Source organism: Rhinatrema bivittatum, chromosome 2, assembly GCF_901001135.1.
Source record: "Rhinatrema bivittatum chromosome 2, aRhiBiv1.1, whole genome shotgun sequence".
Lineage (NCBI taxonomy): Eukaryota > Metazoa > Chordata > Amphibia > Gymnophiona > Rhinatrematidae > Rhinatrema > Rhinatrema bivittatum.
In genome coordinates, this window is record NC_042616.1 from 372,510,673 (window position 1) to 372,536,842 (window position 26,170).

Here is a 26,170-nt window from a genome sequence, read left to right on the forward strand (position 1 = left end):
TCCCGTACTGACTTCAGCCTACCACTATTCTTTCTCCTTCTGCGCTACTGCGGAATGCAGAATTTGCAGAATTCCTCCTACCTGCAGATTTCCTCCCTCACCGCGCAGATTTCCTTCCTTGTCGCCGTTCCCGCAGATTTCCACCATCGCCTCGCCAATTTCCTCCCTTGCCGGAAGACTATTCAAAACTGAAAGGACAGCGGCCATCGCGGGACAGGCAGAAAATAGCAGAGGAGACCCTGGCATGCCGCGAACGGAGCACGTCCTGTGGCACATGCTTTGTTAGCGGCGAAGATGAAGACCCGGTGCACCGTTCGTGGCGAAAAGGGAAGGCCCCCGTGTGCTGCAACTGGCACTCCTGGGCCTTCATCTTCACTGCGACCGGAGCGTGTGCCACGGGACGTGCTCCATTCACGGCATCCTGGGGTCTCTGCTGCTATTTTCTGCTCAAGGCAAAAATGGAAGGCCTCCCTGTGCCGCGAACGGCGCGCCGGGCCTTCATCTTCGCCACGAACGGTGCGTGTGCTGCGGCATGCTGGTGAGAGAGAATGTGTGTCGGGGAGGGTGAGAGAGAGCATGGGGGGGATGCCGGTGAGAGAGGGGGGGGGGGGGGTGACAGAGCATGGTTGGTAAAGAGAGGGGTGAGGCGGGTGTGAGAGAGAGCATGGGAGGTAAGAGAGGGTGGGTGGGGGGGAGGATGCTTGTGTGGGTTTCAGAGAGAGGGAACCTATATGAGGGGAGGGGGATGCTGGTGAGAGAGAATGTGTGTGGGGGAGTGCAAGAGACAGCTTGGTTGGTAAGGGGGGAGTGCGGAGGATGCTTGAGTGTGAAGGAGAGGGAGCCTACATGAGGGGATGTGCGTGTGTGTGTGTACAAGAGTGAGGGAGCCTGTATGAGGGTGTGTGTATGTGGAAGGGACACTTACAGTGAAATTTCTAGGGAAAGTCTGCTCAAAATATTTAAAATTCTACAACTTTAATAGCTTTTTTCTTTAATAATTTAAAATGTAATTACTTGTAGACTGTCATGTAAATTGTGTTGTTTTGACCAATATAAAAAAGTTTGCAGAATTTTGCAGAATTTTCATTTTTTTGTGTGCAGAATTTTAAATTTTTTTGCTCAGAATTCCCCCAGGAGTAACATATGGGTGGTGTCACTGGACGGAGCCCTATCATGGAAAATTTTTCTATCAAAGTTTCTAGAAAGCTTTGACTGACACTGACATCCTGCATGCCCATGATTCCTGTGTCCACAGGGGTCTCCCTTCAGTCTTCTTTTTTCTGCAAAGAGTTTACCCTCACTTTCAGGAGCTCTGTGAGATTTCTCACAACTTTTCCTCTCAGAAACACTTGAAGTTTTACTTCACAAATTATTTTTCCCTACACGGGTCTCCCTTCACGTACATTTAATCACCGCTCGGTGAGTACTATGCCCTGTTTATCAGTCTGTTCTTGTCACCTCACTGTTTCCCTTGGGTTACCAAACGAACTGCGGCCTTCTCTCTCCCTATGTTTGTCACCCTCGGTCAGCCCCACGAAACCGCTGAGTGTCCTTCCTGCGATTCTCCACCGGGTTCATCGGGGCAAGAGGGATAAGGGATGTCCATGTTTACTGTTGCTGCCAGGGCCGCTATCGATGCTCTCGATTCCATCTGTTTCTCCATCGATTCCTTCGATGCCCTCATCCATGCCGTCGATGCCTCCATCGTTAGTGCCCGTGTCTATGCCCCCGTTGTCTACTTCATAGATGCCATATCGATTCCATCGATCCCCTTGTCTATTCCTTGGATGCCATCTGTATTGGAGAAATTACTTACCTAATAATTTCGTTTTCCTTAGTGTAGACAGATGGACTCAGGACCAATGGGTATAGTGTACTCCTGTTAGCAGTTGGAGACTGATCAGATTTCAATCTGACATCAGCCCCTAGTACATATACCCCTGCAGGAAGTGCAGCTCTTCAGTATTCTTCCTTGAAAAGCATTGTGGATATATGTGTGACTGACTGATTAACTTAATATTTTATTTATTTATTTATTTAACATTTTTTATATACCGAGGTTCTGGTAACAATGTTATCAATCACTTCGGTTTACATTTAACTTTGGGATGATATAACACGAATGTCTTACATAGAACAAGGGAATGAGAATTGGGAGAAAATTAATGAAATTAAATTAAATTGCATGGAACATTATGAGAAACAACATTTTAAGTTACTGAACATTAATTAAATTAAATTGCAAATATGGTTAACTTAAATAACTTTGTTAGAACGTTAAAAGCTTGATTAACTTGAACTGGTTGATTGACTATAGCTGGAGACCGCCAGTGTACTCAACCGGAAAGCGTCGACACCCGGCAGGATGGATGCCCTAGGTAAATGAAAACATGGCTTACCCTTGATTTGTTGAAAAACCATGTATAACGGCAGCCGAGGACGGGATGCTGAGTCCATCTGTTTACACTAAGGAAAACAAAATTATCAGGTAAGTAATTTCTCCATTTCCTAGCGTGTAGCAGATGGACCCAGGACCAATGGGGATGTATAAAAGCTACTCCCGAACCGGGTGGGAGGCTGCCCGTGGCCCACTTAGGATTGCCCTTGCAAATGCTGTGTCCTCCCGAGCCTGAACATCCAGACGGTAGAATCTGGAGAAGGTATGGATGGAGGACCATGTTGCAGCCCTGCAGATCTCGGCAGGTGACAGCATTCTAGTTTCTGCCAAGGAAACCGCCTGGGCTCTGGTAGAATGGGCCTTGACCTGTAGAGGTGGTGGTTTTCCCGCTTCTACGTAGGCCACCTTGATGACTTCCTTGATCCAGTAGGCAATGGTTGCCCATGAGGCCGCTTCCCGTTGCCTCTTCCCGCTGTGAAGGACGAAAAGGTGGTCAGTCTTTCGTACTGGTTCCGACATTTCCAGGTATCTGGATAGGAGTCTGCCGGTATCGAGATGGCGTAGACTACCGGCTTCTTCCGACTTCTTCAAGCCGTCCATCGTAGGTAGTGAGATGGTTTGGTTAAGGTGGAAGTGTGAGACCACTTTGGGGAGGAATGAGGGAATCGTGCGTAGCTGAATGGTCCCCGGGGTGAGTCTGAGGAATGGCTCACGGCAGGAGAGTGCCTGTAGCTCTGATATGCGGCGGGCCGAACACACGGCCAGCAAGAACACCGTCTTTAAGGTTAACAGACAGAGGGACAGGCCTCGCTGGGGTCTGAAGGCGGATCCCATTAGGAACTCCAAGACAAGGTTGAGGTTCCACAGGGGCACTGGCCACTTTAGTGGTGGGCGAATGTGTTTGACTCCTATCAGGAAGCGTGATACATCTGGGTGCGAGGCTATGCTGTCGTCCTCTCTCCTGGAGCCGTAGCATGACAATGCGGCCACCTGTACCTTGATGGAGTTGAGGGACAGACCCTTCTGTAGTCCATTCTGTAAGAATTCCAGAATCACGGGAACTTTAGAGGAGCGTGGTTTGACGACGTGGTCTTCGCACCAGGCCTCACTCTCCAGATCCTTATGTATGTTAGAGATGTGGAGAACTTGCATGCTCGGAGGAGAGTATCTATTATTGCCCCCGAGTATCCCCTCTTTCTCAGGCGGGCCCTCTCAATGGCCAAGACCGTAAGAGAGAATTGAGCTGGATCCTCGTGGAGGATGGGACCTTGTTGTAGCAGGTCTCTGTGTGGAGGCAGGGGTAGTGGGTTCCCTGCCAGTAGTCTTCTCATGTCTGCGTCCCAGGGTCTTCTTGGCCAGTCCGGGGCCACCAGAAGAACTAGCCCCCTGTGCCGCTGAATCTTGTGAATAATTGCGCCCAGCAAGGGCCACGGAGGGAAGGCATATAGCAGGGTTCCCGGTGGCCAGGCCTGTACCAGGGCATCGATCCCCTGGGACTGCGGATCCCGCCTGCGGCTGAAGTATCTGGGTACTTGAGCGTTGGATCTGCTTGCTAGAAGGTCCATGTCTGGAGTCCCCCACCGATTCACTATCATCTTGAAGGCTGTGGGTGACAGCTTCCATTCTCCTGGGTTTAGACTTTCCCTGCTGAGGAAATCTACCATGGTGTTGTCCTTCCCGGCCATGTGGACGGTGGAGATGTCCTGGAGATTTGCTTCCGCCCAAGCCATCAGAGGGTCTATTTCTAAGGACACCTGTTGGCTTCTGTTTCCGCCCTGCCGGTTGATGTAGGCCACCGTCGTGGCAATTTCCGACATCACTCTGACTGCTTTGTCTCACAGTCTGTGGGCGAACCGCAGGCAGGCTAATCTGACCGCCCCTGCTTCTAGGCGGTTGATGTTCCACCCCGCCTCTTCTTCGTTCCACCGCCCTTGGGCAGTTAGCTCTTCGCAGTGTGCTCACCATCTGTGGTGAGCAGGGTCCAGGTTGGGGAGGATAGTCTTGATCCCCGGCTCATGTGGCTGATCTGTAGCCACCACCGTAGCTGGGTCCGGGCTCTGGCCGGTAGTGGTAGATGTACGGTTTAGTTCTGGGATCGTGGACTCCACCGTGATAGAAGTGAGCGTTGCAGGGGCCTCATGTGGGCTCGCGCCCATGGCACCACTTCCAGTGTGGATGCTATTAGTCCGAGGACTTGCAGGTAATCCCATGCTGTGGGATGGGAGGCGCTCAGCATGGTCTGGAGCCGGTTCCACAGCTTTGATCTCTTCGTAGGGGTCAGGCTGACCTTGTCTTCCTTGGTGTCGAATCGGACTCCTAGGTATTCCAGCGACTGCGAGGGCTGTAGGGAGCTCTTGTTTGTGTTGACTACCCAACCTAGGCTTTCTAGTAGAGTTATGAATCTGCTGGTTGCTTGGTGGCTTTCCTCCGGTGATTTTGCTCTGATCAGCCAATCGTCCAGGTAGGGATGAATGAGGATTCCTTCCTTCCTGAGTATTGCCGCCACTACTACTATTACCTTGGTGAACGTCCGGGGTGCGGTGGCTAACCCGAAGGTTAGTGCCCGGAACTGGTAGTGATTATTCAGGACCTTGAAGCGTAGGTAGCGCTGGTGTTCCTGATGAATTGGGATGTGTAGGTAGGCCTCAGACAGGTCCAGGAATGTGAGAAACTCTCCTGGTTGTATTGCACGTATGACTGATCGTAGGGTTTCCATGCGGAAGTGTGGGATCCTTAGGTGTCGGTTGACCGACTTGAGGTCCTGGATGGGCCTGAATATACCCTCTTTCTTGGGTACGATAAAGTAGATGGAGTAATGTCCAGTATTTATTTCCCGTGTAGGTACCGGGGTTATGGCCTCAAGAGCCAGAAGTCTGGTCAGTGTAGCTTCCACTTCCGCCCTCTTGCGGGGGTCGTGGCAGGGAGATTCCACGAACTTGTCCAGAGGGGTTTGAAAGAAGTCCAGGTAGTACCCCTCTCGGATGATGGCTAGGACCCACTTGTCCAAAGTTATCTTGACCCATCTGCGGTAGAATAGGGTTAGCCTGCCTCCTATGGTTTCTTCCCTTGGATGGGTCGGCTGAATCTCATTGTGGGGTGCGGCTGGGGCCTGGACCCAAGCTGGTTCCCCTCTTGCTGTGCTTGTTCCGAAAGGACTGGTTCCTGCCCGTAGGGCGGGGTGCTTGATAGTTGCTCTTGTAAGGGTTGAAGCGCTGTGAGGTTCTGCCTCTGGAGGACCTGGGGAAGGGATGCTGGTTTCTCTTAGTCTTGTCTTCCGGCAGGCGAGGTAATGGGGAGTCGCCCAATTTGTTGGCCTGTTTTTCTAGTTCGCTGCCAAAGAGGAGGGATCCTTTGAAGGGCAGTCTCGTGAGCCGTGTCTTAGAGGGAGGCGTCAGCCGACCAATTTCGAAGCCAGAGTTGTCTCCTGGCTGCCACTGTGGACGACACTACTCTGGCTGCTGTGTGCACTAGATCGGAAGCCGCGTCAGTGAGGAATGATAGTGCTGATTCCATGTCTTCTCCCGGGTTGTTGTTCCTGGCTTGAGATAAACAGGAACGTGTCACCACGGTGCAGCAGGCCGCAATCTGCAGGGATGTCTGCCACCTCAAATGATTGTTTTAGTATGGCTTCCAGGCGCCGGTCATGTGCATCCTTGAGCACCGCTCCTCCCTCCACTAGGATGGTAGTGCGCTTAGCGACCGCTCAGATTATGGCGTCCAGTCTAGGGCACGCCAGAAGTTCCTTGGTCGCTGGGTTCAGGGGGTACATGGCTGACAAGGCTCGACCTCCTTTGAATGAGGACTCCGGAGCATTCCATTCCAGGTCAATTAGCTGTTGTGCCGCCTGTAAGAGAGGAAAATGGCAAGACGTCTGCCGAAGGCCCTCCAGCAGGGGGTTAATTCTAGGTTCCCTCGAGGTGCCTTGGCCCGGGATAGCGAGCTCCGATAGCATTGGGATACAAGGTCCAGAAGATCATCCTTTGTGAAGAAGCGTCTCATGGTTCGATGTGGCTCCGTCCCAGAGGGAAGTTCCCCTTCCTCAAGGGGCTCGACTTCCTCTTTGGAGAAATCCGTGTCCCCTTAGGTGGGGCTTCTGGGTGGTGGGAGCCTGTGCCTAGGCTTCGAGGGTCCTGGGGCATGAGGGTCTTCTGGTGGCTCATATGGCTGGTCCGCCCGGGGTTCAGTTTGCATTTTGACAAAGGCGTGAATCCCCTTAAACAACTCCACCCAAGAGATCGACACTGGGTCTAAGTTGAGGGGTTCCCTGGGGGTCCCCGTCTGTGGGGTGGATTAACTGGGGCCTCCTAGGTTCGGGGTGCCCCCTGAGGAGTTAGCACTGGCCCCTGGGTGTGGCTGGCCCTGACCTGGATCTCCCAGGGCCTCCTTACAGTGTGCACATAGTGCGCTGGCTTCCTTGCTCTGTGCGGCTCTGATGTGGCATGCTGGGCAGAGGCCTTGAGCTTTTATTCCTGTTTCTGGAGATGCCATTTCTGTGGACGCCTAAGCTCTTATGCGCTCCATTGCGTCTGATATGTGTGCCTAGCCATAGATGTGCGCCTTGTTCTGTGCGCGTAACTTATGCGCGTAAGGTTTTATGTGCGCCTAAGATTATGCGCACAAGTAATTTTGTGCGCTTAGCTTAATTTGTGTGCTCGGACGGCGCGGCAAACAGGACCAAGATGGCGATGGCGAGCCTGTGGGCAATATGGCGACCTCCTCTGAGGGTTTCCATGTGGGCAGACCCTGGAACAGCCGGGGCCTAGCCCTGCTAGGGCGGATCAAACCGGTGGCACAGGTTCCGATCGCTGACCTGTGCTCCTCCTCGATCTTCGGAGACCGGCTTAAAGTAGAAGATTTCCACCTTACCTTGTCTTCGGTGGTTCCCGGTTTCGCTCCGGGCGGTCTCCGGCTGCGGGGGGGGGAGAGGGCAAATACCTTCACCGCCGTGCTCGAGGGGTGCACCCGCTGCCTCTCAGCCGCGCCCGGGATCGGGGGCTAAGTCCTCGGCGCGATTCAGCCGCCGGACTGAGGCTGCCTCTACGCCGCACCCGAGGATTCGGGGGCTAGGTCCCTGCTGCGAATCGGCCACCGGACCGAGGCTCACCTCAGAGGGACCACGGAAATCACCTCGGGAAACTCAACTGGGGGAGGGACCCGAGGGTATCACCGCAGGAGTGCGGGGCTCATCTTCAGGTAGGTTTCTTCTTTAAATTTCAGGTTTTGTTCTTTAATTTTGGTCTAACGCTCTGAGAGCGTGCAGATAGTCCCTAACTGCTACGGAGACGGAAAATACTGAAGAGCTGCACTTCCTGCAGGGGTATATGTACTAGGGGCTGACGTCAGACTGAAATCTGATCCGTCTCCAACTGCTAACAGGAGTACACTATACCCATTGGTCCTGAGTCCATCTGTCTACTCTAAGGAAAACGAAATTATCAGGTAAGTAATTTATCCATTTTACTCCCGCAAGAGCTCCAAACCCATTGAGACTGGTCACTAAAACAAGCCAGATGTTCTCAGAAAGTTCTAGGTCATCACATCTTCCAGGAACCATATGGGTGTCACATATTGCTATATACCAGCTATGTTTGACACAACACCAAGGGATCCTCTCTGCCAGCAATACGGAATTGCTTCGAGATGTCCTCCCATTGCCAGTAACAGGGCTCTGTACTCGATAGTACCTGGCTTCCAACCTCTGATTTATGGCCCGAAGTCCAGAATAAACTAGCTGATGTGCCATTCAAAAGGTCCAGCAGACAGTGCCTCAATTGTGAGACCTGCGACAGCTCTCTACGTTTCTTGCACAGCAGAGAGGGAGAGATACTAGAAAGACCTTTTACCGCTCACACTCTCGCCTCAGACCAACTCGAATCCAGATTGCACAAGCTCTGCCAGTCGGGCAGGCTCCTGGATTATTTAACCTTGCCAGGCAACAGAGTGGCCATCCCACTGAAGACCAGGACTCTGGGCACTGTTCCCTGGGAATGACAATGCGGAGGATTTTAATCCCGCTATTTCCTTCTTTCAATGGAAAGCAGTCTATCTCCGCCCATCCTGCACCTCAGAATCTCAACAATTTTCTTCAGAAAGGAAATTCCAGAATAGTGTCTCTCGGCACCATTCTTCCCTTACTACAATAAGTGGGTTGCCTCTATCCTCTGGTCAACAACATTTTCAATACCAAGTTCTACCGTTCGAACTAAATTTGAAAGCTTGTGTATGCACCAAATGTCTAACAGTGACTGCCGCATATCTACAAAGAACAGCATTCACGCTTGCCTTACCTGGACGACTGCCTAATATGGAGTCAATCCATCAAGGGGCTCTACATTCTCTGAGACTCACTAAAAATCAACTACATTTGCCTGGGATTTCTATTTAACTACCATAAATCCCATATGCAGCTGTTCTGGGCACTACAGTTGCAACGAACCTCCTGCCCAACAACCGCGCAGATATCCTGTCGAATTCTCCACATCTCTGCACACATGCAACATAGCCTCAGACCCTCAATTCTTTCATTGCTGGGCCACGAGGTTTTCACTATCCACGTCACTCATATGGCCAGACTAGCCATGAGTAAGATTCAGTGGATTTTCAAATTTCAGTGGCTCTAAGCTGTTCAACCGCTTTTGTCTCTGATTCATATTACCGATCCAGAACCAAATCCTCAGATGATCCTGGCCACGGTTGCATTCACCTAGGGTTGAAGAGTTAGAATCCACATCTTCCCAACCCAAAATGCATCTACTCCGCTCCATGAAGAGTTTCACATCAACTTCCTGGGGCTTCAAGCCATGGTTATGCCTTTACACCTTAAAATACTGCCTCTGACACAAACCTTTGTGCATACAGACAGAGACAGCATAGTGATATTCCAACATACAAGCATGCACGACCTCTTATCAGCTCTGCCAGGAGGCCGCGCAGCTCTAGCCCTAGGCCCTTGCACACTCCATGCCTCTACGGGCCACTTATCTCATAGGCATACTGAACGCACTAATAGACCTTCTCCATAGGGGTCTCCGTCCTCATGAATGGTCTCAAAACCATGTGTAGCGAGCAAAATCTTCTACCGCTAGGGTCAAACAACCTTTGACCTCTGCGCCCAAATCGAACCACGGAGTGGACAGATTCTACTCCCTACACATGCATTGAAAGGCGTTACCATTCACGCCTTTGCTCACCCTGCAACAGAAGCCTCCGCTATGCATCTCTTTCAATACCGCTCGTAGCCAAAACTCTCGTGATGCTACAGCGGGACAGGTTTTCCAATGATTCTCGTAATCGCGTCCTGGCCTTGACAAGTATGCTCCCCATACTTCTCAACCTAACACTCCAGTAACCAATTCGCCTGCCCACAGGTCAGTCTCATAACACAGACTCACTGATGTTCTCAGGTACTGGTACCTTCACAGCATCCTTCCACACGTAAATCTTACCATTCCAAATAGGTAAAACGTGGTGTGCACAAGAGGGTATTGGCCCCTTTTTTCTGCACCATTCCATCTCTCTTAGGCTATCTACCATACCCCTCTGATTCTGGTCCCCAGCATCCTCCGCATGGGTACACCTCAGTTCCATTTCACTGTACCACTTAAGAGTAGGGGATGCCAGATTAACGGCTCAACCCCTTATGAGTCGGCTTATCATGCATTCTGTACAGATTAAGCCTCCTCTACGATCACTAATTAATTACGGAATGGGACCTACATATAGTGCTTATAAGGCTCGTACGTTCCCCGTTCGAGCCTTTGCATTCCTATAACTTAAGATTCTAACAGGGAAAATTATTTCCCTCATAGCCATCACTTCTGCTAAAAGGGTCAGTGAGTTGCAAAACCTTGTTGCATACTCACCCGACTCTAGGTTCCTCCGTGACCTCGTCTTAATATTCTTCTTAGGGTAGATGCAGCCTCTCACCTTACTCAGAATATAATCTGCCTACTTTTCCCAAGGCCTCTCTCTCACCAGGGCCGAGAGGGTTTTCCACAGCTTGGACTATAAGCATACACTTGCGTTCTATCTAGACTGCATTGCACTCCATGGGATATACACCTAACTCTTTCCTTCATTGCCAAAGACAAGTTCAGAGTTCCAGCGGGCAAACAAACTCTCCAACTGGCTAGCAGACTGTATCGAATTCTGCTATGACGCACCAGGCCTTCCTTTCTTGGGGTGAGTTCAGGCACATTCTGTAGCGGCCATGACAACATCTGTACCACACTGTTGTCCAGTATCAATTACTGACATTTCCTGAGCTGCGACATGTAGCTCTCTTCACAAATTCGCAGACCTTTACTGCTTACATATGGAAGCTTGTCAAGACTCTGCCTATGGCCAACCTGTCTTGAAATGTTTTCTTCCACTATAATCCCCAACTCCTTCCACAACCATCTGCTGTGATGTCAGGCTGCCTCATCATTGCCAATAGCACCCCAATTATTGTGCCTCTGCACGAGTGTCTGCTATTGGCCTGTTGTAATTCGAGTCAGCCTGTAGCTTGCTAATCACCCATATGTGAGGACTACCATCCTGCTTGTCCTGGGAGACCACCTGTTACAGGTAAGCAACTCTGCTTTATCCCAGGACAAGCAGGATGGTAGTCCTCACATATGGGTGACATCATTGATGGAGCCCTATTGTGGAAAACTTTGTCAAAGTTTCTAGAAAATTTTGACTGGCACTCTGAGCCCACTGAGCATGCCCAGCATGCCATGATATTCTCAGCCACAGGAATCTCCCTTCAGTCTTCGTTTTTCTGCGCTGCTGTTGGCATCATGGAGCAGGAGCCTGTGTGTTTTTCTCACCATTTGTCTGACTAAAAATCAGATTTAAAAACCATTTATTCTCTCCCATATTGGGGTTTCTCGGGTTACCACCGGCTGGTGAGTAAATCTTAGTCTCTTTTTTACTTTGAGTAAAATCTTTTCCTCTCACGTTTTCTTTCATTTTCATCCACAGCTGTCAACGAAAAAAAATATGGCCACGGGATTTAAAAAAATGTCCCAACTGTAATCTGACAATGTCCATTACTGATCCACACCTCGAGTGTTTCCTTTGTTTAGGAGAAACACATGACGTAACAACCTGTCCCAAGTGTGCAGCGAAACAGCCTGGAATCCAGGAAACACCGGTACCTTGGCCTTCATCCCATGTCGAAGCACCAATTGTCGAACCTCCACAGGGCCCTGTGGAAGGACCATCAACACCTCCACAGCCACCATGTGTAGCTGCTCTGCCTGCACCAGCTATCACAGAGGAATTGTCTGATTTCATCCGTCAAGCGGTGCTCCAAGCCTTGAAGGAACAGACATAGATAATGGTGCCCGCACCGATGCAGGCGATCCCGCCGATGCCAGTGCCTGCACTGATGCCGGTTCCACAGCCAAGGTCTATACCGAGGCGACCATCGATGCAGATTCCATCGCCGATGCCTGACCCGATACCATCGATGCTGACGTCACCTGGGGCTCCAGAACATCCGGAATTTGCACTGTACCAGCTTCTAATGAAAAGATTTGATGAAATATTCTGTGCTATTCCATCAACTCCATCCAAGCCACGAGAAGAAGTCCCTGGACGGATACTTTTAGATGATCCACAGCCAGGTCCTTCAGGACACTCTCGTCCACCAAGGTCTTTTCCGTCTCCACATCAGGTCGATCCATATGATACCTGGGACGACAGGCATACAGACACTTCTGAAGGACTTATGTCTGATCCTTCCTCTCTAGAAGAACGAAAAATCTCCACTGGAGGATTTATCCTTCACAGACTTTGTTCAGGATATGGTAGACACCATACTGTTTACTCTGATAGCCGAAGAGGACGCTAGACAGCAAACACTGGAGGTCCTCCAATTCATGGAACCTCCAGAACAAGTCTTGGCTATACCTGTCCATGAAGTCCTCCTAGACTTACAGCACAGACTCTGGGAGCACCCATGCTCAGTACCAGCTATCAATAAGAGAGTGGACACCATTTATTTGGTACAATGTGTCCCCGGCTACCAGAAAGCACAACTGCCACATCAATCAGTTGTTGTGGAGTCTGCACAAAAGAAATCAAAACGGATAAGGCCTCATTCCTCCACTCCTCCAGGCAAAGATCATTGATTCTTGGCTTCCCTGGGCAGGAAAATTTATCAAGGAGCCATGCTAAACACAAGAATTGCATGATATCAGTTGTACATGACGCAATATCAGAGAAACCTGTGGAAACAGATGCAAGATTTTTCAAATTCGTTACCACAGCAATATCAAGAAGCAGCCCAAGCAATCATACACAAAGGACTCGAAGCTGGCAAGCACGAAGTCCGGGCCGCTTATGATAATTTTGAAACTGCCTCTAGAGTAGCGCCCTCTGGTATAAGTGCGCGTCGCTGGGCATGGCTTAAGGCCTCGGACCTCAGGCCTGAGGTCCAAGAAAAATTGGTTGATTTGCCATGTGTGGGCGACAACCTTTTTGGCTCTAAGGTACAGGATGCTGTAGCACAATTAAAAGAACACACAGAAACCCTGCGACAACTGTCGTCAGTTCCACAGGATTCTGTCACAACATCATCTCGCCGACCTCCAAGGAAGGAATCCTGACGACCCTTCTATAGACAGAGGCGTTACTACCCTTCAGCATCAAGAGGCAGATCTTCTAGGCTGCAGCAAAGATCTCAGCCCAGGCAACCTAGAGCTGCTAGGCCTCAACCTCTGCCGCAGACGGGACCGGCTGCAGGCTTTTGAGGCCATCACCAGAGACCAAAGCCATCTCTACAACCTCAATCAGATCTACCGGTAGGAGGCAGAGTATCCTCATCTTACAACCATTGGGTACAAATAACAGACCAATGGGTACTCGCAATAATATCTCGAGGATACCAACTCAATTTTGTCTCAATTCCAAAAGATTCTCCTCCAAAACATTTTCCATTAAGCAAAAATCACATAATCCATCTACAAGTAGAACTATCCACCCTTCCGAGAGACAGGGCTGTGGAGCCAGTGCCCCGGACTCGGCAGGGCAGAGGATTCCATTCCCGTTATTTCCTCATTCTAAAGAAAACCGGAGGCCTACGTCCCATCCTAGACCTCAGAAATCTCAACACATTTCTGAGAAGAGAAAAGAAAAGTTCAGGATGGTTTCTCTAGGCACCATGCTTCCACTTCTTCAAACAGGAGATTGGCTTTGTTCTCTGGATCTTCAAGACGCTTATGCTCACATTCCAATATTCCCTCCTCATCGCAAGTACCTGCGCTTCATGTTGGGTTATCAACATTTCCAGTACAGAGTACTACCATTCGGACTTGCATCAGCTCCCAGAGTATTCACAAAATGCCTGGCAGTAATAGCAGCACACTTACAAAAGGAAAGTGTTCATGTCTTCCCTTATCTAGATGACTGGCACATCAGAAGTCAATCTTAACAAAGAGCTCTGTGTTCCCTCAGTCGAACAATTACTCTACTTCACTCCATGGGATTTCTCATCAATTATCAAAAATCCCATCTCATTCCGTCTCACCTGCTTCAAAACAGAATTGAACACCATCCTCTCAAAAGCTTTTCTACCTGAGGATCGGGCAGAGACGCTTTCCCTATTGGCAAACTCGCTACACTTGAAGAAACAAGCAACAGCTCATCAATTTCTAACCTTACTAGGCCACATGGCCTCCACATTTCATGTCACTCCTATGGAAAGACTAGCCATGAGGGTAACCCAATGGACTTAAAGATCGCAATGGATCCAACCCATTCCACCACTGTCCTCTCCAATTCAAGTCACCCACCAACTACGTTCATCTCTACTTTGGTGGGCAAACAAGTACAATTTGCGCAAGGGCCTACCCTTCCAGCAACCAGTCCCACAGATAACTTTAACTACAGATGCATCCACCTTGGGTTGGGGAGCTCACATAGACAATCTCCAAACCCAGGGTACTTGGACAAACTCGAAGCAACGTTTCAAATCAATTTCCTGGAACTTCGAGCTATACGTTGTGCTCTGCATGCATTCAAGGACTGCCTTTCACACAAGACTGTTCTCATTCAAACGGACAATACAGTAGCCATGTGGTACATCAACAGACGGAGGTATGGGCTCGTATCTCCTTTGTCAAGAAGCCGCACAGATTTGGAACTGGGCCCTGACACACTCAATGTTTCTTCGGGCCACTTATCTGGCAGGCATTCACAACGTAGTGGCAGATCGACTCAGTCGTCAGTTCCAACTATATGATTGGTCCCTGGATCCCTTAGTATCGACCAGGATATTTCAACGTTGGGGGCAACCAACAACCGACCTCTTTGCATCACACCTGAATCACAAAGTGGAAAAGTTCTGCGCTCTCCACAGAAATACCAGCCAGCCAAGGACGACTTTGCTCGCCCGTGGAACTCAGGCCTTCTATACGCGTATCCTTTGATACCGCTCATAACCAAAACTCTAGTGAAGCTACAACAGGACAAGGGGTCCATGATACTCATAGCCCCATACTGGCCTCGACAAGTATGGTTTCCCATACTTCTAGACCTCTTGATCAGAGATCCAATTCGCCTGGGTATAGCTCCCACTCTCATAACTCAGGATCAGGGTTGGTTGCGCCATCCAAACCTTCAATCCCCTATCCTTGACAGCATGGATGTTGAAAGCTTGATTTTACAACCACTAAATCTTTCAACCAATGTCTCTCAAGTGCTTATAGCTTCACGTAAACCTTCAACACAAAATAATTATTCTTTGAAATGGAAAAGGTTTACTTTGTGATGCACACAAAAGAACATTGACCCTTTCTTCTGCCCCACAACTTCTCTGCTAGACTACTTATGCCATCTTTCAGATTCTTGTCTCCAGACATCATCTGTAAGAGTACATTTAAGTGCAATCTCAGCTTACCATAACAAGATGGGAGATGCACCAATATCTCTACATCCTCTTGTCAGTAGATTTATGAGAGGTTTAATTCACCTTAAACCACCAATTCGGCCACCTGTCACAGAATGGGACCTGAATTTGGTCTTAACAAGGCTCATGCGTTCTCCTTTTGAACCCATGAATTCCTGTGATCTTAAATTTCTCACATGGAAGACTATCTTCCTCATAGCCATTACATCAGCTAGAAGGGTTAGTGAGTTTACAAGCACTTGTCACGTACTCACCCTATACAAAATTCCTACATGACAGAGTGGTTCTCCGTACACATCCAAAATTCCTCCCCAAGGTAGTTATGGAATTCCACTTGAACCAATCCATAGTTTTACCCACATTCTTTCCAAGACCTCATTTTCACCAAGGAGATCGGGCCTTACATACCTTGGACTGTAAGCGTGCACTAGCATTTTACTTAGACCGCACTACAATCCACAGGAAATCCACTCAACTCTTTGTATCTTATGATCCAAACAAACCGGTGAAAAGCAGCGGGTAAACACTCTCTCCAATTGGCTAGCAGATTGTATACAGTTTTGCTATGAAAAAGCAGGCCTTCCTCTCCAAGGGCGAGTAAAGGCCCATTCAGTAAGAGCAATGTCAACCTCAGTAGCACACTATCGTTCAGTGCCAATTCTTCACATATGTAAAGCAGCAACATGGAGTTCTCTTCATACCTTTGCAGCTCACTACTGTTTGGACAAAGAAGGACGACAAGATTCAGCTTACGGACAATCTGTCTTAAAGAACTTGTTTCCAGTATAATCCCAACTCCTTCTACATCCAACCTGCTGTGATCTTCGGCTGCCTCATTTTCACCAGCAATACTTCAATTCAAAATGACTCAGCCTAGAAGCTTGCTAATCACCCATATGTGAGGACTAGCATCCTGCTTGTCCTGGGATAAAGCAAAATTGCTTACCTTGTAATAGCTGTTATCCCAGGACAGCAGGATGTAGTCCTCACGAAACCCACCTGCCACCCCGCGCAGTTGGGTCCGATATGTTTTGTTTTATTTTTGCTAAAGCTTATTGCTACATACGAGACTGAAGGGAGACCCCTGTGGCTGAGAATATCATGGCATGCTGGGCAAGCTCAGAGTGCCAGTCAAACGTTTCTAGAAACTTTGACAGAAAGTTTTCCGCAATAGGGCTCCATCAATGATGTCACCCATATGTGAGGACTGCATCCTGCTGTCCTGGGATAACACCTATTATAAGGTAAGCAGTTTTGCTTTCCAGTAGATGGTAGGCAAGCATCCCATGACTGACCTGAGGCCTGATTAGGCTGGGTGAAGAGTAAACATTATTTCTGGAAGGGCAGCTTCTGAGGTGACAGCTACATACTTTCTCCCTCTGTTGAGCATGGCCCTGGACCAGGGGGGGTTTCCAGTTTGTGGAATAGGGTCTAACTTATCTTCTGTTAAATACCCCCTTTCTCTTTCTCAGTTGTCTTCTCCCTGAGAGAGCTTTATACCTCAGGAAATGCTTATCCCTTTGAACCATAAAGCTTTAAAAAAAAAAAAAGCCAAAAAACAAACAAACCAGGGAAACTAGAGAAGCTGTTATTAAACAGACCATAGAGTTTAGTGCACCATTTCTTTGTGGTCTGGGAGAGAGTGAAACCTTTTGATTTTCTGAGGCTGTGGCCATTTTTAGGAATGGGACTGGCAGTGTGGCTGTTCTGGATCAGTGTGGGAAGACGCCCTGCACTCTGCAGTAGCGTGGGTTCTATCGCATTCCATGCTACTGAGCCACCTACCTGGTGGACACGAAGAATGTGATGGCAGACCGTCTCAGCCGGACCTTTCATCCCCACGAATGGTCCCTGGATCCCTCTGTGGCAAACAGAATTTTCCAACAGTGGGGTTGCCCAGACATCGACCTCTTTGCATCCTTTCACAACCGCAAAGTGGACTGATTCTACTCTCTGCACCACAGCCGCAAGACATCAATGATGGATGCCTTTGCGCACTCATGGAGCACGGGTCTCCTATTCCACTCATCAGCAAGACTCTCGTGAAGTTACGTCAAGACCGGGGCACAATGATCCTCATAGCCCCATATTGGCCGCAACAAGTTTGGTTTCCCATTCTTCGTGACCTCTCTATCCAGCAGCCTCTTCGCCTTGACACGGCACCAACTCTCATAACGCAGAACCAGGGTGCATTACGTTATCCGAACCTCCAGTTTCTGTTTCTGACAGCCTGGATGTTGAAAGGTTGATTTTGCAATCCCTTGACCTTTCCATTGATGTCTCCTAGGTCCTCGTAGCTTCACGAAAGTCTTCTACTGTGAAATCTAACTGATCAAAGTGCAAGAGATTCTCCTTGTGGTGCATGCCATAAGGTCTAGATCCCTTCTCCTGGACTACCTCTGACACCTCTCGGAATCTGGCCTACAGATTTCCTCCATCCGGATACATGTAAGTGCCATAGCCGCTTACCATAAAGGTATAGGGGATACCCCAATTTTGGCGCAACCCCTTGTAGGGCACTTTATGAGAGGCTTACTACAGCTGAAGCCTCCACTGCGTCCCCCAATTACGGCCTGGGACCTCAGTGTTGTCTTAGCACAGCTCATGCGGTCTCCGTTTGAGCCCCTGCATTCCTGTGAGCTACGACATCTCACTTGGAAAGTTATCTTTCTAGTGGCTATAACATCAGCTCACAGAGTCTGTGAGCTCCAGGCACTGGTAACGTACCCACCTTATACAAGATTTCTCCACGACCGGGTAGTGCTCCGCACTCACCCTAAATTCTTGCCAAAGGTAGTGTCTGATTTCCACTTGAATCAATCCATAATACTGCCCACCTTTTTTCCAAGGCCTCCCTCACACCCAGGTGAGCAGGCCCTGCACTCCTTGGACTGTAAACGTGTGCTCACATTTTATTTAGACCGCACTGCAGCCCATAGGCAGTCTACCCAAATCTTTGTCGTCTTTGATAAAAATAGACTCTGAGTTGCAGTGGGTACGCAGACCCTGTCCACCTGGTTGATGGACGGTATTTTCTTCTGCAACCAGCAAGCAGGCCTACCGCTAGAGGGATGTGTGAAAGCGCATTCAGTCAGAGCCATGGCAACGTCAGTAGCGCACTTCCATTTGGTACCCATTGCCGACATCTGTAGAGCTGCATCTTGGAGCTCTCTCCATACCTTCGCAGCTCATTACTGTCTGGACAAAACTGGCAGGTAGGACAGCGTCTTTGGCCAGTCTGTACTGCATAATTTGCTTCCAGTTTAGGAACCCAACTCTTCCTACCTACAGCTCATTGTGAATTTCAGGCTGCCCTTCATTACCAACAGCACCCCTGTTGTTGTGCCTGTTGCACATTTTTGGGTGCTGCTTGGTTTACTCTTTTGGGCAGCCTGTAGCTCGCTATTCACCATGTGTGAGGACTATCATCCTGCTTGTCCTGGGAGAAAAAGTTGCTTACCTGTAACAGGTATTCTCCCAGGACAGCAGGATGTTAGCACTCACGAAACCCGCCTGCCACCCCGCAGAGTTGGGTTTGCCTGTGGTATATTTTATTTTTCGCTCATACTTTTTGCTACAAATGAGACACAGGGTTAGTGGCATGCTGGGCTTGCTCAGTGTGCCAGTCAACGTTCTAGAAACTTTGACAAAAGTGTTCTGTGACAGGGCTCCATCTTATGATGTCACCCATGTGTGAGGACTAACATCCTGCTGTCCTGGGAGAACACCTGTTACAGGTATGCAACTCTGCTTTATTCTCCATGGTGGGAATAAACAAGGTGAGCCGGCATCATAGACTGCTGGATTAAGGAGGTAGTCACGGCCGCATATGTGGATACCAAGCACCACTGCTTAGTCAAGTTAGGCCTAATTCCACTAGGGCTCAAACAGTATCATGGGCAGAAGTTAAGATTGGCTCCTATTGACATTTGCCGAGCTGCGGCATGGTCTTTCTTATACACCTTTCCCAGGCACTATCGCCTGAATGTACAGGCCAGGAAGATGCAACCTTTGCACTTTAGGTTTCGACTGGACCGTGGGTAGCCTCCCTCCCTATTCAGGAGTAGCTTTGATACATCCCATTGGTTTTAGATTCGCCTGCCTTTACGCTAGGAAAGGAGAAATTCCTACTTACCTGATAATTTCCTTTTCCTTAGTACAGACAGGTGAATCCAATTCCCACCCTTGGCTGCCGAATGTGGTGCTATGGTCCTTCTGCATGACTGTGTTCCAGGATGCCCTGATTAGTTTCAATCTAGTCCCAGATTGGTGTTGTTACACTCCTTATCTGAGCTCAGTGTTTTCCTGTTTGCTGAGTGCTAGAATGGTTATCTGTTAATAATCAAGTTTTGATAGTTTGCCCACATTTGGCTTCTGCAGAGAATACTGGTGGGCTAATCTCACTGCAGGGGTATATATACTGTGATGTGAGCTTTGGCTCTGTCACCATCTGCTGGTAGAGGTGCATAACCCATAGGTTTTGGATTCACCTGTCTGAACTAAGGAAAAGGAAATTATCAGGTAAGTAGTAATTTCTCCATTTTTATCTTCAACTATATTATAAGACTTGATGGGGCCTCTCCACACATACTCATTTATGGCGCATCAGCCTCACATGTGCAAAAGATTTTCTGGCTTTCTCTAACACACCTAAGCCATGGTCCATTATCTGTAACATTGGATGATGTTACCCCTGCATGTGATTGGCATATCCTGCTGTCCATGTAGAACCCCTATAGATAAACAACTTTGCTTTATCCGCAATGTGCGGAGGTGTTCTTGTATTTTCCAAACTGTATATTGTCCTCAGTGGAAAAGGTTGAGGCAAATGTCTGTGGGTACTTTTTTTTCTGAAGGCAATTTTCCAAATAAAAGTATTCTCGTACTTTGCGCAAAGCAGGAAGTAAAAAGAAAAACCTGCACACTTTGCACCAGTGTGGGCAATTTGATTATTTCTTTTCTTTTTTTTTTTTTTAATTCTTTATTAGATTTTTCATTACAAATCAAGAAAAAAATAAATAATATTTATAACATATGTTGTCATTTACATAAGTATTTCAACGTATAATATTCTTCCTGTAGTCTAAACTTCACCAACATATTGATATAATGAATTATTGTTATTGCACGTTCACAATAGCCCTTATATATAGTAACTTACGAGTAGGAGGCAAGTAATACTTGGAAGAGAAATCATAGGAAATATATTTATAAATTAAAACAGGGCATTAACATAGCTATTTCTCCAGTTTAACTAAATTTCTACCCTTTACGCATTGGTAGATATTGAAGAGGAAGTAGTTGGTAACCTGGCCTCCACAAATTTCTTTAACTGATCAAACTGAAAGAAAACATATACCTCGTTGCCTTTTTTCAATATACATTTACACGGATAGCGTAAAACATAGGAAAAGCCTAATTCAATAGTTTTCTGCCTAAGAGAGAGAAATTCTCTTCTCCTGATTTGAGTGGCCTGGGCCACATCAGGAAATAGCTTCACCGGCTGATCGTAATAATTCAAGGGAAATTTCCTAAAATATGCTTTCATAATTAAATTTACATCTTGCTTGTAAATAAAGGATGCCAAGAGGGTACCTCTCTCTATAACATCCGTACTTGAATTTTCCAGGAAGCTTGTTAAATTAGCCGGAATATTCGCTTGATTTATTCCTTCAACCGAGGCTCTCTTATTAACAAAGTAACAACAATTTATAGATGGCAAATTTTCAGGCAAAAAAGAGAGCTTCGGTAAGAAATCTTTTTAAAGTAGTAAAGGGGATTTCTCCCGCTATTTTAGGAAAGTTTAAAATCCTTATGTTTAGATGTTTTGAGCTATTTTCAATAGCTTCCAATCTCCTTATGCAAGATATTTGATCTCTAAGGATTGTCCCATTGAATTCTTGTATCGCTTTAATCTTATTTTCTGCAACACCGATTTTGCTTGAAATTTGAGTTATCTGTTCTTGAAATTCGTCTATTCTCAGTTGAGAATTATGGGCAACTGAGTCCATTTTCTTTTCCAATCTATTCATGGAGGCCCCAAGTCCCATCATCACCTCCCAAATATTCTCCAATGTTATAGTCTGCGGTCTAGGTGGAATGACCGTAGACTCACCCACAGCTTCAGATGTCCTTCGGGCTTGATTTCCCACAGGCACCCCCTCTCTCTCCGTTCCTCCGGTGCTCTGTAGCCCAGTCTCACCTCCTCTCTCGCCGGAGCCAGCTCCTTAAACGGCGTTCTGAGGGCTTGCAGCACTCACATCTTCCGAGGTAGTGCCCCCCTCCTGCTCCGTCGCTTCCACCGTGTCATCGGTTAGCGTCGGGGCTGGTTCAGCCTCGGGGTCGTGCTGAGCTGGAGGCTGGCGCTGATCAGGGCTCAGGGAAGCTTCCTCCAAGAGAGCTCCCTGCTCTCTTCCACAGGGACTCCCAACGGGCTCCTCGGTTCCCCGAACTTCTGGAGCGGACAGGAATCGATCAATTTCGAGCTGAGTCAACGGTGGTAAGGATTTGGTGGGGTAAATCCTTACTTTACCTTTTCTTTTTGCAGGCATAACGAGATATTAAGGTAATAGAGTTTTAAATTACAGCTCGAGCATTCCTGCCTCCTGCTATGCCGCCATCTTGCCTCTTGATTCTTTTGATTATTTCTTTATAAATTTAAGATGTACTCTCTCTAGAATTTAAACCAAAAAAAAGGAAAGGAAAGGAGGCTATAATATAAAAAAAAAATATTCAGATATCTGGCACAGGGCTGGACAACTCCAATCCTCAAGAACCACAAACAAGTGTGGTTTTCAGGAGATATCCACAGTGGATATGCATAAGAGAGGTTTGTATGCAGTGCTTCCATTGTATGCAAATATCTCATACTTCTTCATTATAGATATCCTGAAAACAAGATCTCCTTGTGGTTCTTGAGGACTGGAGTTGGCCACCCCTGACCTGGCAGGCTTCGATGAATTAACAGAATTGAAAAGAGAAAAGCTCAAGGATAAGGGGGACAAGCATCATATGAAGTTGGAAGGGAGGCTTATTTGGTGGACACCCGGAACAGGTTTTCAGCAGAAGTGATAGAATCCAAAGCAGTGGCAGAATTTAAGCATGCATGGGATGGGCTCAAAGGGGCATTTGTGGAGGGAGAAAGTGTTGTGGGAGCTAGTAAACACTGAATACACCTTTACAGCGCTAATAAGACCACATATTAGGTAAGATATGATAGCACCAGTAAGCAGGCACAGAAAAGACAAACTGGATTTAGTAGTCTTTGTGTGCCAGCATCTGTGCTGTTTCTGTTTTCAAGCCGAGGAACATCTACCTTTTTTTTTTTTTTAATCTGGTTCAAAATCAAGCCTCTGGTTTTCTGTAGCAGATTTTTCAAGATACTGCAGCAAGAGCTGGCAAATTCTGTGGCAGATTTGTTTCAGAATTATGTACGATTATATGACAAATTTGAATAATTTTATACTTTTTTTTTTTTTTTTTAGTTTATACAGATAGTCTTTCTGACATTGTCATTAATGTATTTGGTTCTTTATCAGAAGAAAAGGGATCTTAGGGTTAGTGAGGAAGGCAATAAAGAAAACTTAAGCAGGAGGGGTATAGAGATAAGGGATGGAGGAAGTAGGGAGGAGAGGATAGGAAAGAGAGGGGATTGAAGAGGGATCAGGAGTGGGGAGAAAGAGTGAGGATCGGGGATGAGTTGGAGGGAAGAAAAAGGGTAAGTTTTGGGTAATGGGATTTGGAGAAGAGAGAGAAGGAAGCCCCATCTCATCTGCTCTTTGCCTTATCCAGCCTTTCAAAGCCACTTTGATCCCTCATTCTCTCTTTTTTTTCTTCCCCTCATCCTGATCCCTTCCCACACCCTGGGTCAGTCCTCTCCTCATTAAACCCCTTGCTCTATCTGTTTCACTTCTCTCCCCCTCCCCCCTCCCCCCTCCCCCCTCCCCCCAAACACCCCTCACTACCCTAGTTCACTTTCCTCCTCCCCAGTTCATTCACTTACTCTTCTTCCCTCATAATTTCCATTCGATTTGTTCACTATAGCTTCCCCTGTGATTCCAAGATCACTCCCTCTATTCCGCCTCCTGCTCCCCTTACTCACTGGCTCCTATCACTTCAAAATAAAAGGAATACTGAGGCCTTGCAGCTCCTCCAGTGCAGCATCCCACCTCCCTTGCTGGATTTTGAATATTATGCTTTGAACCACATGGTTCCAAGCAGGACATTCAGGCCCTGGCAGGGGAGGATGGAGGATGCACCAAAGGAGCTGCAAGGTCGCTGCCTCCTGTTTTCAAGTGAGAGATGCCAGTGAGTGAGGGAATATGGATGGGACAGGAGAAAGATAGATTGCACCAGCCATTGACACAATCCTTTCTCTTCTAGGGTGGACGAGAGAGGGGAAGTACACTGTCAACTGCCACCAATGCATCTTTTTCAAAAGGAACCCTGTTTTCCTGCAGCACTTTGGTCATGCCTGGCCTGTTTCTGTCAGGGGCTGAATTTTGAGGCCCTGGGCACCCTGACCAAGTTACCTTATGGTTCATATACTACTACTGATATCTATTAATACATTAAGCAAAAAGCATTCAGAATTCTCTACATTCCCATAACCTTTCTGATAGATTTTATGTTTTCATGGTAAGCATTAATGAAATAAGATGTTTAGGTAATCATGATTATTTTCCCCTACCCCTCTTTTCTCATAGATTGATCCTGGCCCCAAGCTGGAACCATTAATGTCAGGTAATTTTAAGTTTTACAATTGTTGTGCTGTAACGTTTGGTTGAAGTAATTATAGATTTTGGTTTGTGTTGACATTATTGATGATTAAATATATATTGGGTTTATATAGTACTTTTAATTCGGACAACATCCTGGCATTCTTACATCTTAAATATGAAATATGTCTACAACTACATTTTTGATGTGAAAAGTATAGCTAATTCTCTAAAGATCATCAGTTTCATCATGTTATCCAAGTAGGTCATGCACTTGTGTTCTATGCTGAAGAGATGAATTTTTCCAGATGTTTCTGGAAAAGACTTAAAAGCTTATTGCTGCTCCTGTGGCTCCATACAGATAGTTCTTGTCTGCTGAGATTGGGCATGGATTTTTTTTCAGCATGCCCTGCTGTACTACTTTTTGTCCAAGCTTTTTATCAAAATTCCGTTTGCTAACCCTGATTAAGATTTTTCTCATTCAAAGTGTTTTTTGATTCTTTGTCTTGCTAAGCTGGCCTGTAAGAAGTTTTGTTTTTACAATGCGGTCTTCCTAGTAATTCATCTGACTGCTGATTCGGCTGTTCATCCAAGAATGAACATGTCCTCACTTTGCCTGAATTTTCCAGTAGGCACATTAGGCTTGTTCCTAGGGTAGCAAAACTCTGGGGGCAACAGGCCAGCTGACTATTTGCTGGCTCTCAGCTATGCTGAATTTCACTAACAGAACAGCTTCCTGCTTCAGCTCCTCCCCTCCCAGTGCAGAGAACAGGAGGGGAAAAGGGAATGGTAAGGCTGGAAGAAACCAGGTGAAAGCAGAGTGGCTTACCTGTAACAGGTGTTTCTCCTAAGACACAGGATGTTAGTCCTCATGAAACCGGCCTGTCACTCTCGGAGTTGGGTTTCTTTCCAAGTTTATTTTATTTTTATGATTCTCTGTAACAAGTCTGAAGGGATACCCCATGTGGCAGTGTACCACGCATCTACTCGGGTCCCTCTTCAGTCTTTTTTTTTTTTTCCCCATGGAGCTGTCAGCCTCGCAGTCGGATTGAGCTCTAAAACATTTAGCTTTGTCTCACGGAAAACTTTGTTGCGGTTTTTCGCTTCTTTCTTTGAAAGTCTGTCACTGAGTGCCTCTTGGTGGCTCCCTGTAGTGCCCCAATCAGGGTTTTCGGTGTTAGGGTAAGTTCCTTTCACAGTAGGTTCCCCCCATGGTGGCAGTGCTGCTGTACCAGTTTTCCATCAATACCTGCCGCCATCGTTCTGTATTTTTCTCGTTTGTTTCACCCTGTCATGGCCACGTCTGGCTTCTGCCAATGCACCCAGTGCCAGAGGACCATGTTGATCACTAATCCTCATGAGGTTAGCTTTCTTTGCCTTGGGGCATCGCAAGATATCTGGGGTTGCCACTTGTGCGCCACATGACCCCAAAGGGATGTCTGCTTAAACTCAACAAGACCTCTTTGGGTTCAAGAAGTCCGAGCTGTCAGCACCAGAGGACCTTGGAGCCACACCGGTGGACATAATGCTATAGACATCAGCGGGACTGTTGGTTCTGTCGAAGTCGCCAGTGGAAGGCGCACCGAAGACAGACCATTGTTGATCTCCTCCAGCTGAGGATGTCTGGTTCATCGACTTCGGCACCGGGCAATGAATGGACAGAGTATTGAGGGAAGACCAAGAAGCATTGGCACCAGTCCCCGTCAATGCATGGTGCCAGACACGGGGAGGCACCATGCATTGACGGTGGACTGGTGGAGCAGGCGCTGCAGGGCTTCAGTCCAGTGGCACTGACGGCACAGAGCCTCTGCCACCTGTACTTGTACCACTTCTAGAGAAGCTGAATGTGCTCATCTGTGCCTTACTGGCTCAGCTGTCGTTGATTCCCAGGATGGCACAGGCACCGAGGCTTCCCCCTTACTGATATGGTGGTCGTTGTCAGGTCCTTTGAGGAGGAAGCTCTGCCAAGGCTGGCGGAGATGCCGAGGCTGGTAGACCCCCATCCAGTTTCATTGATACCTGCACCTCTGGACACAGGCTGAGCACCTAGGGCTCTATCCCCTGTGGTATACAGTGAGGATAAGGGTCCTTATGACCCCTGGGGGGATGATCAGAAGGAATCCTCCAAGGTTTTGGATGATCTTCTGTCCAGGAGAG

At 47.7% G+C, this 26,170-nt stretch overlaps 1 protein-coding gene across 2 annotated transcripts in view; it reads left to right on the forward strand.

Moving 5' to 3' along the window:
- Nucleotides 1-26,170, forward strand: part of LOC115084727 — a 793,897-nt gene that overhangs the window by 274,366 nt on the left and 493,361 nt on the right. For both annotated transcript variants that reach the window (XM_029589965.1, XM_029589966.1), the window contains one exon: nucleotides 24,002-24,038. In XM_029589965.1, coding sequence (XP_029445825.1) covers nucleotides 24,002-24,038 — 37 coding nt within the window. The remainder of the gene's footprint in view (nucleotides 1-24,001; nucleotides 24,039-26,170) is intronic.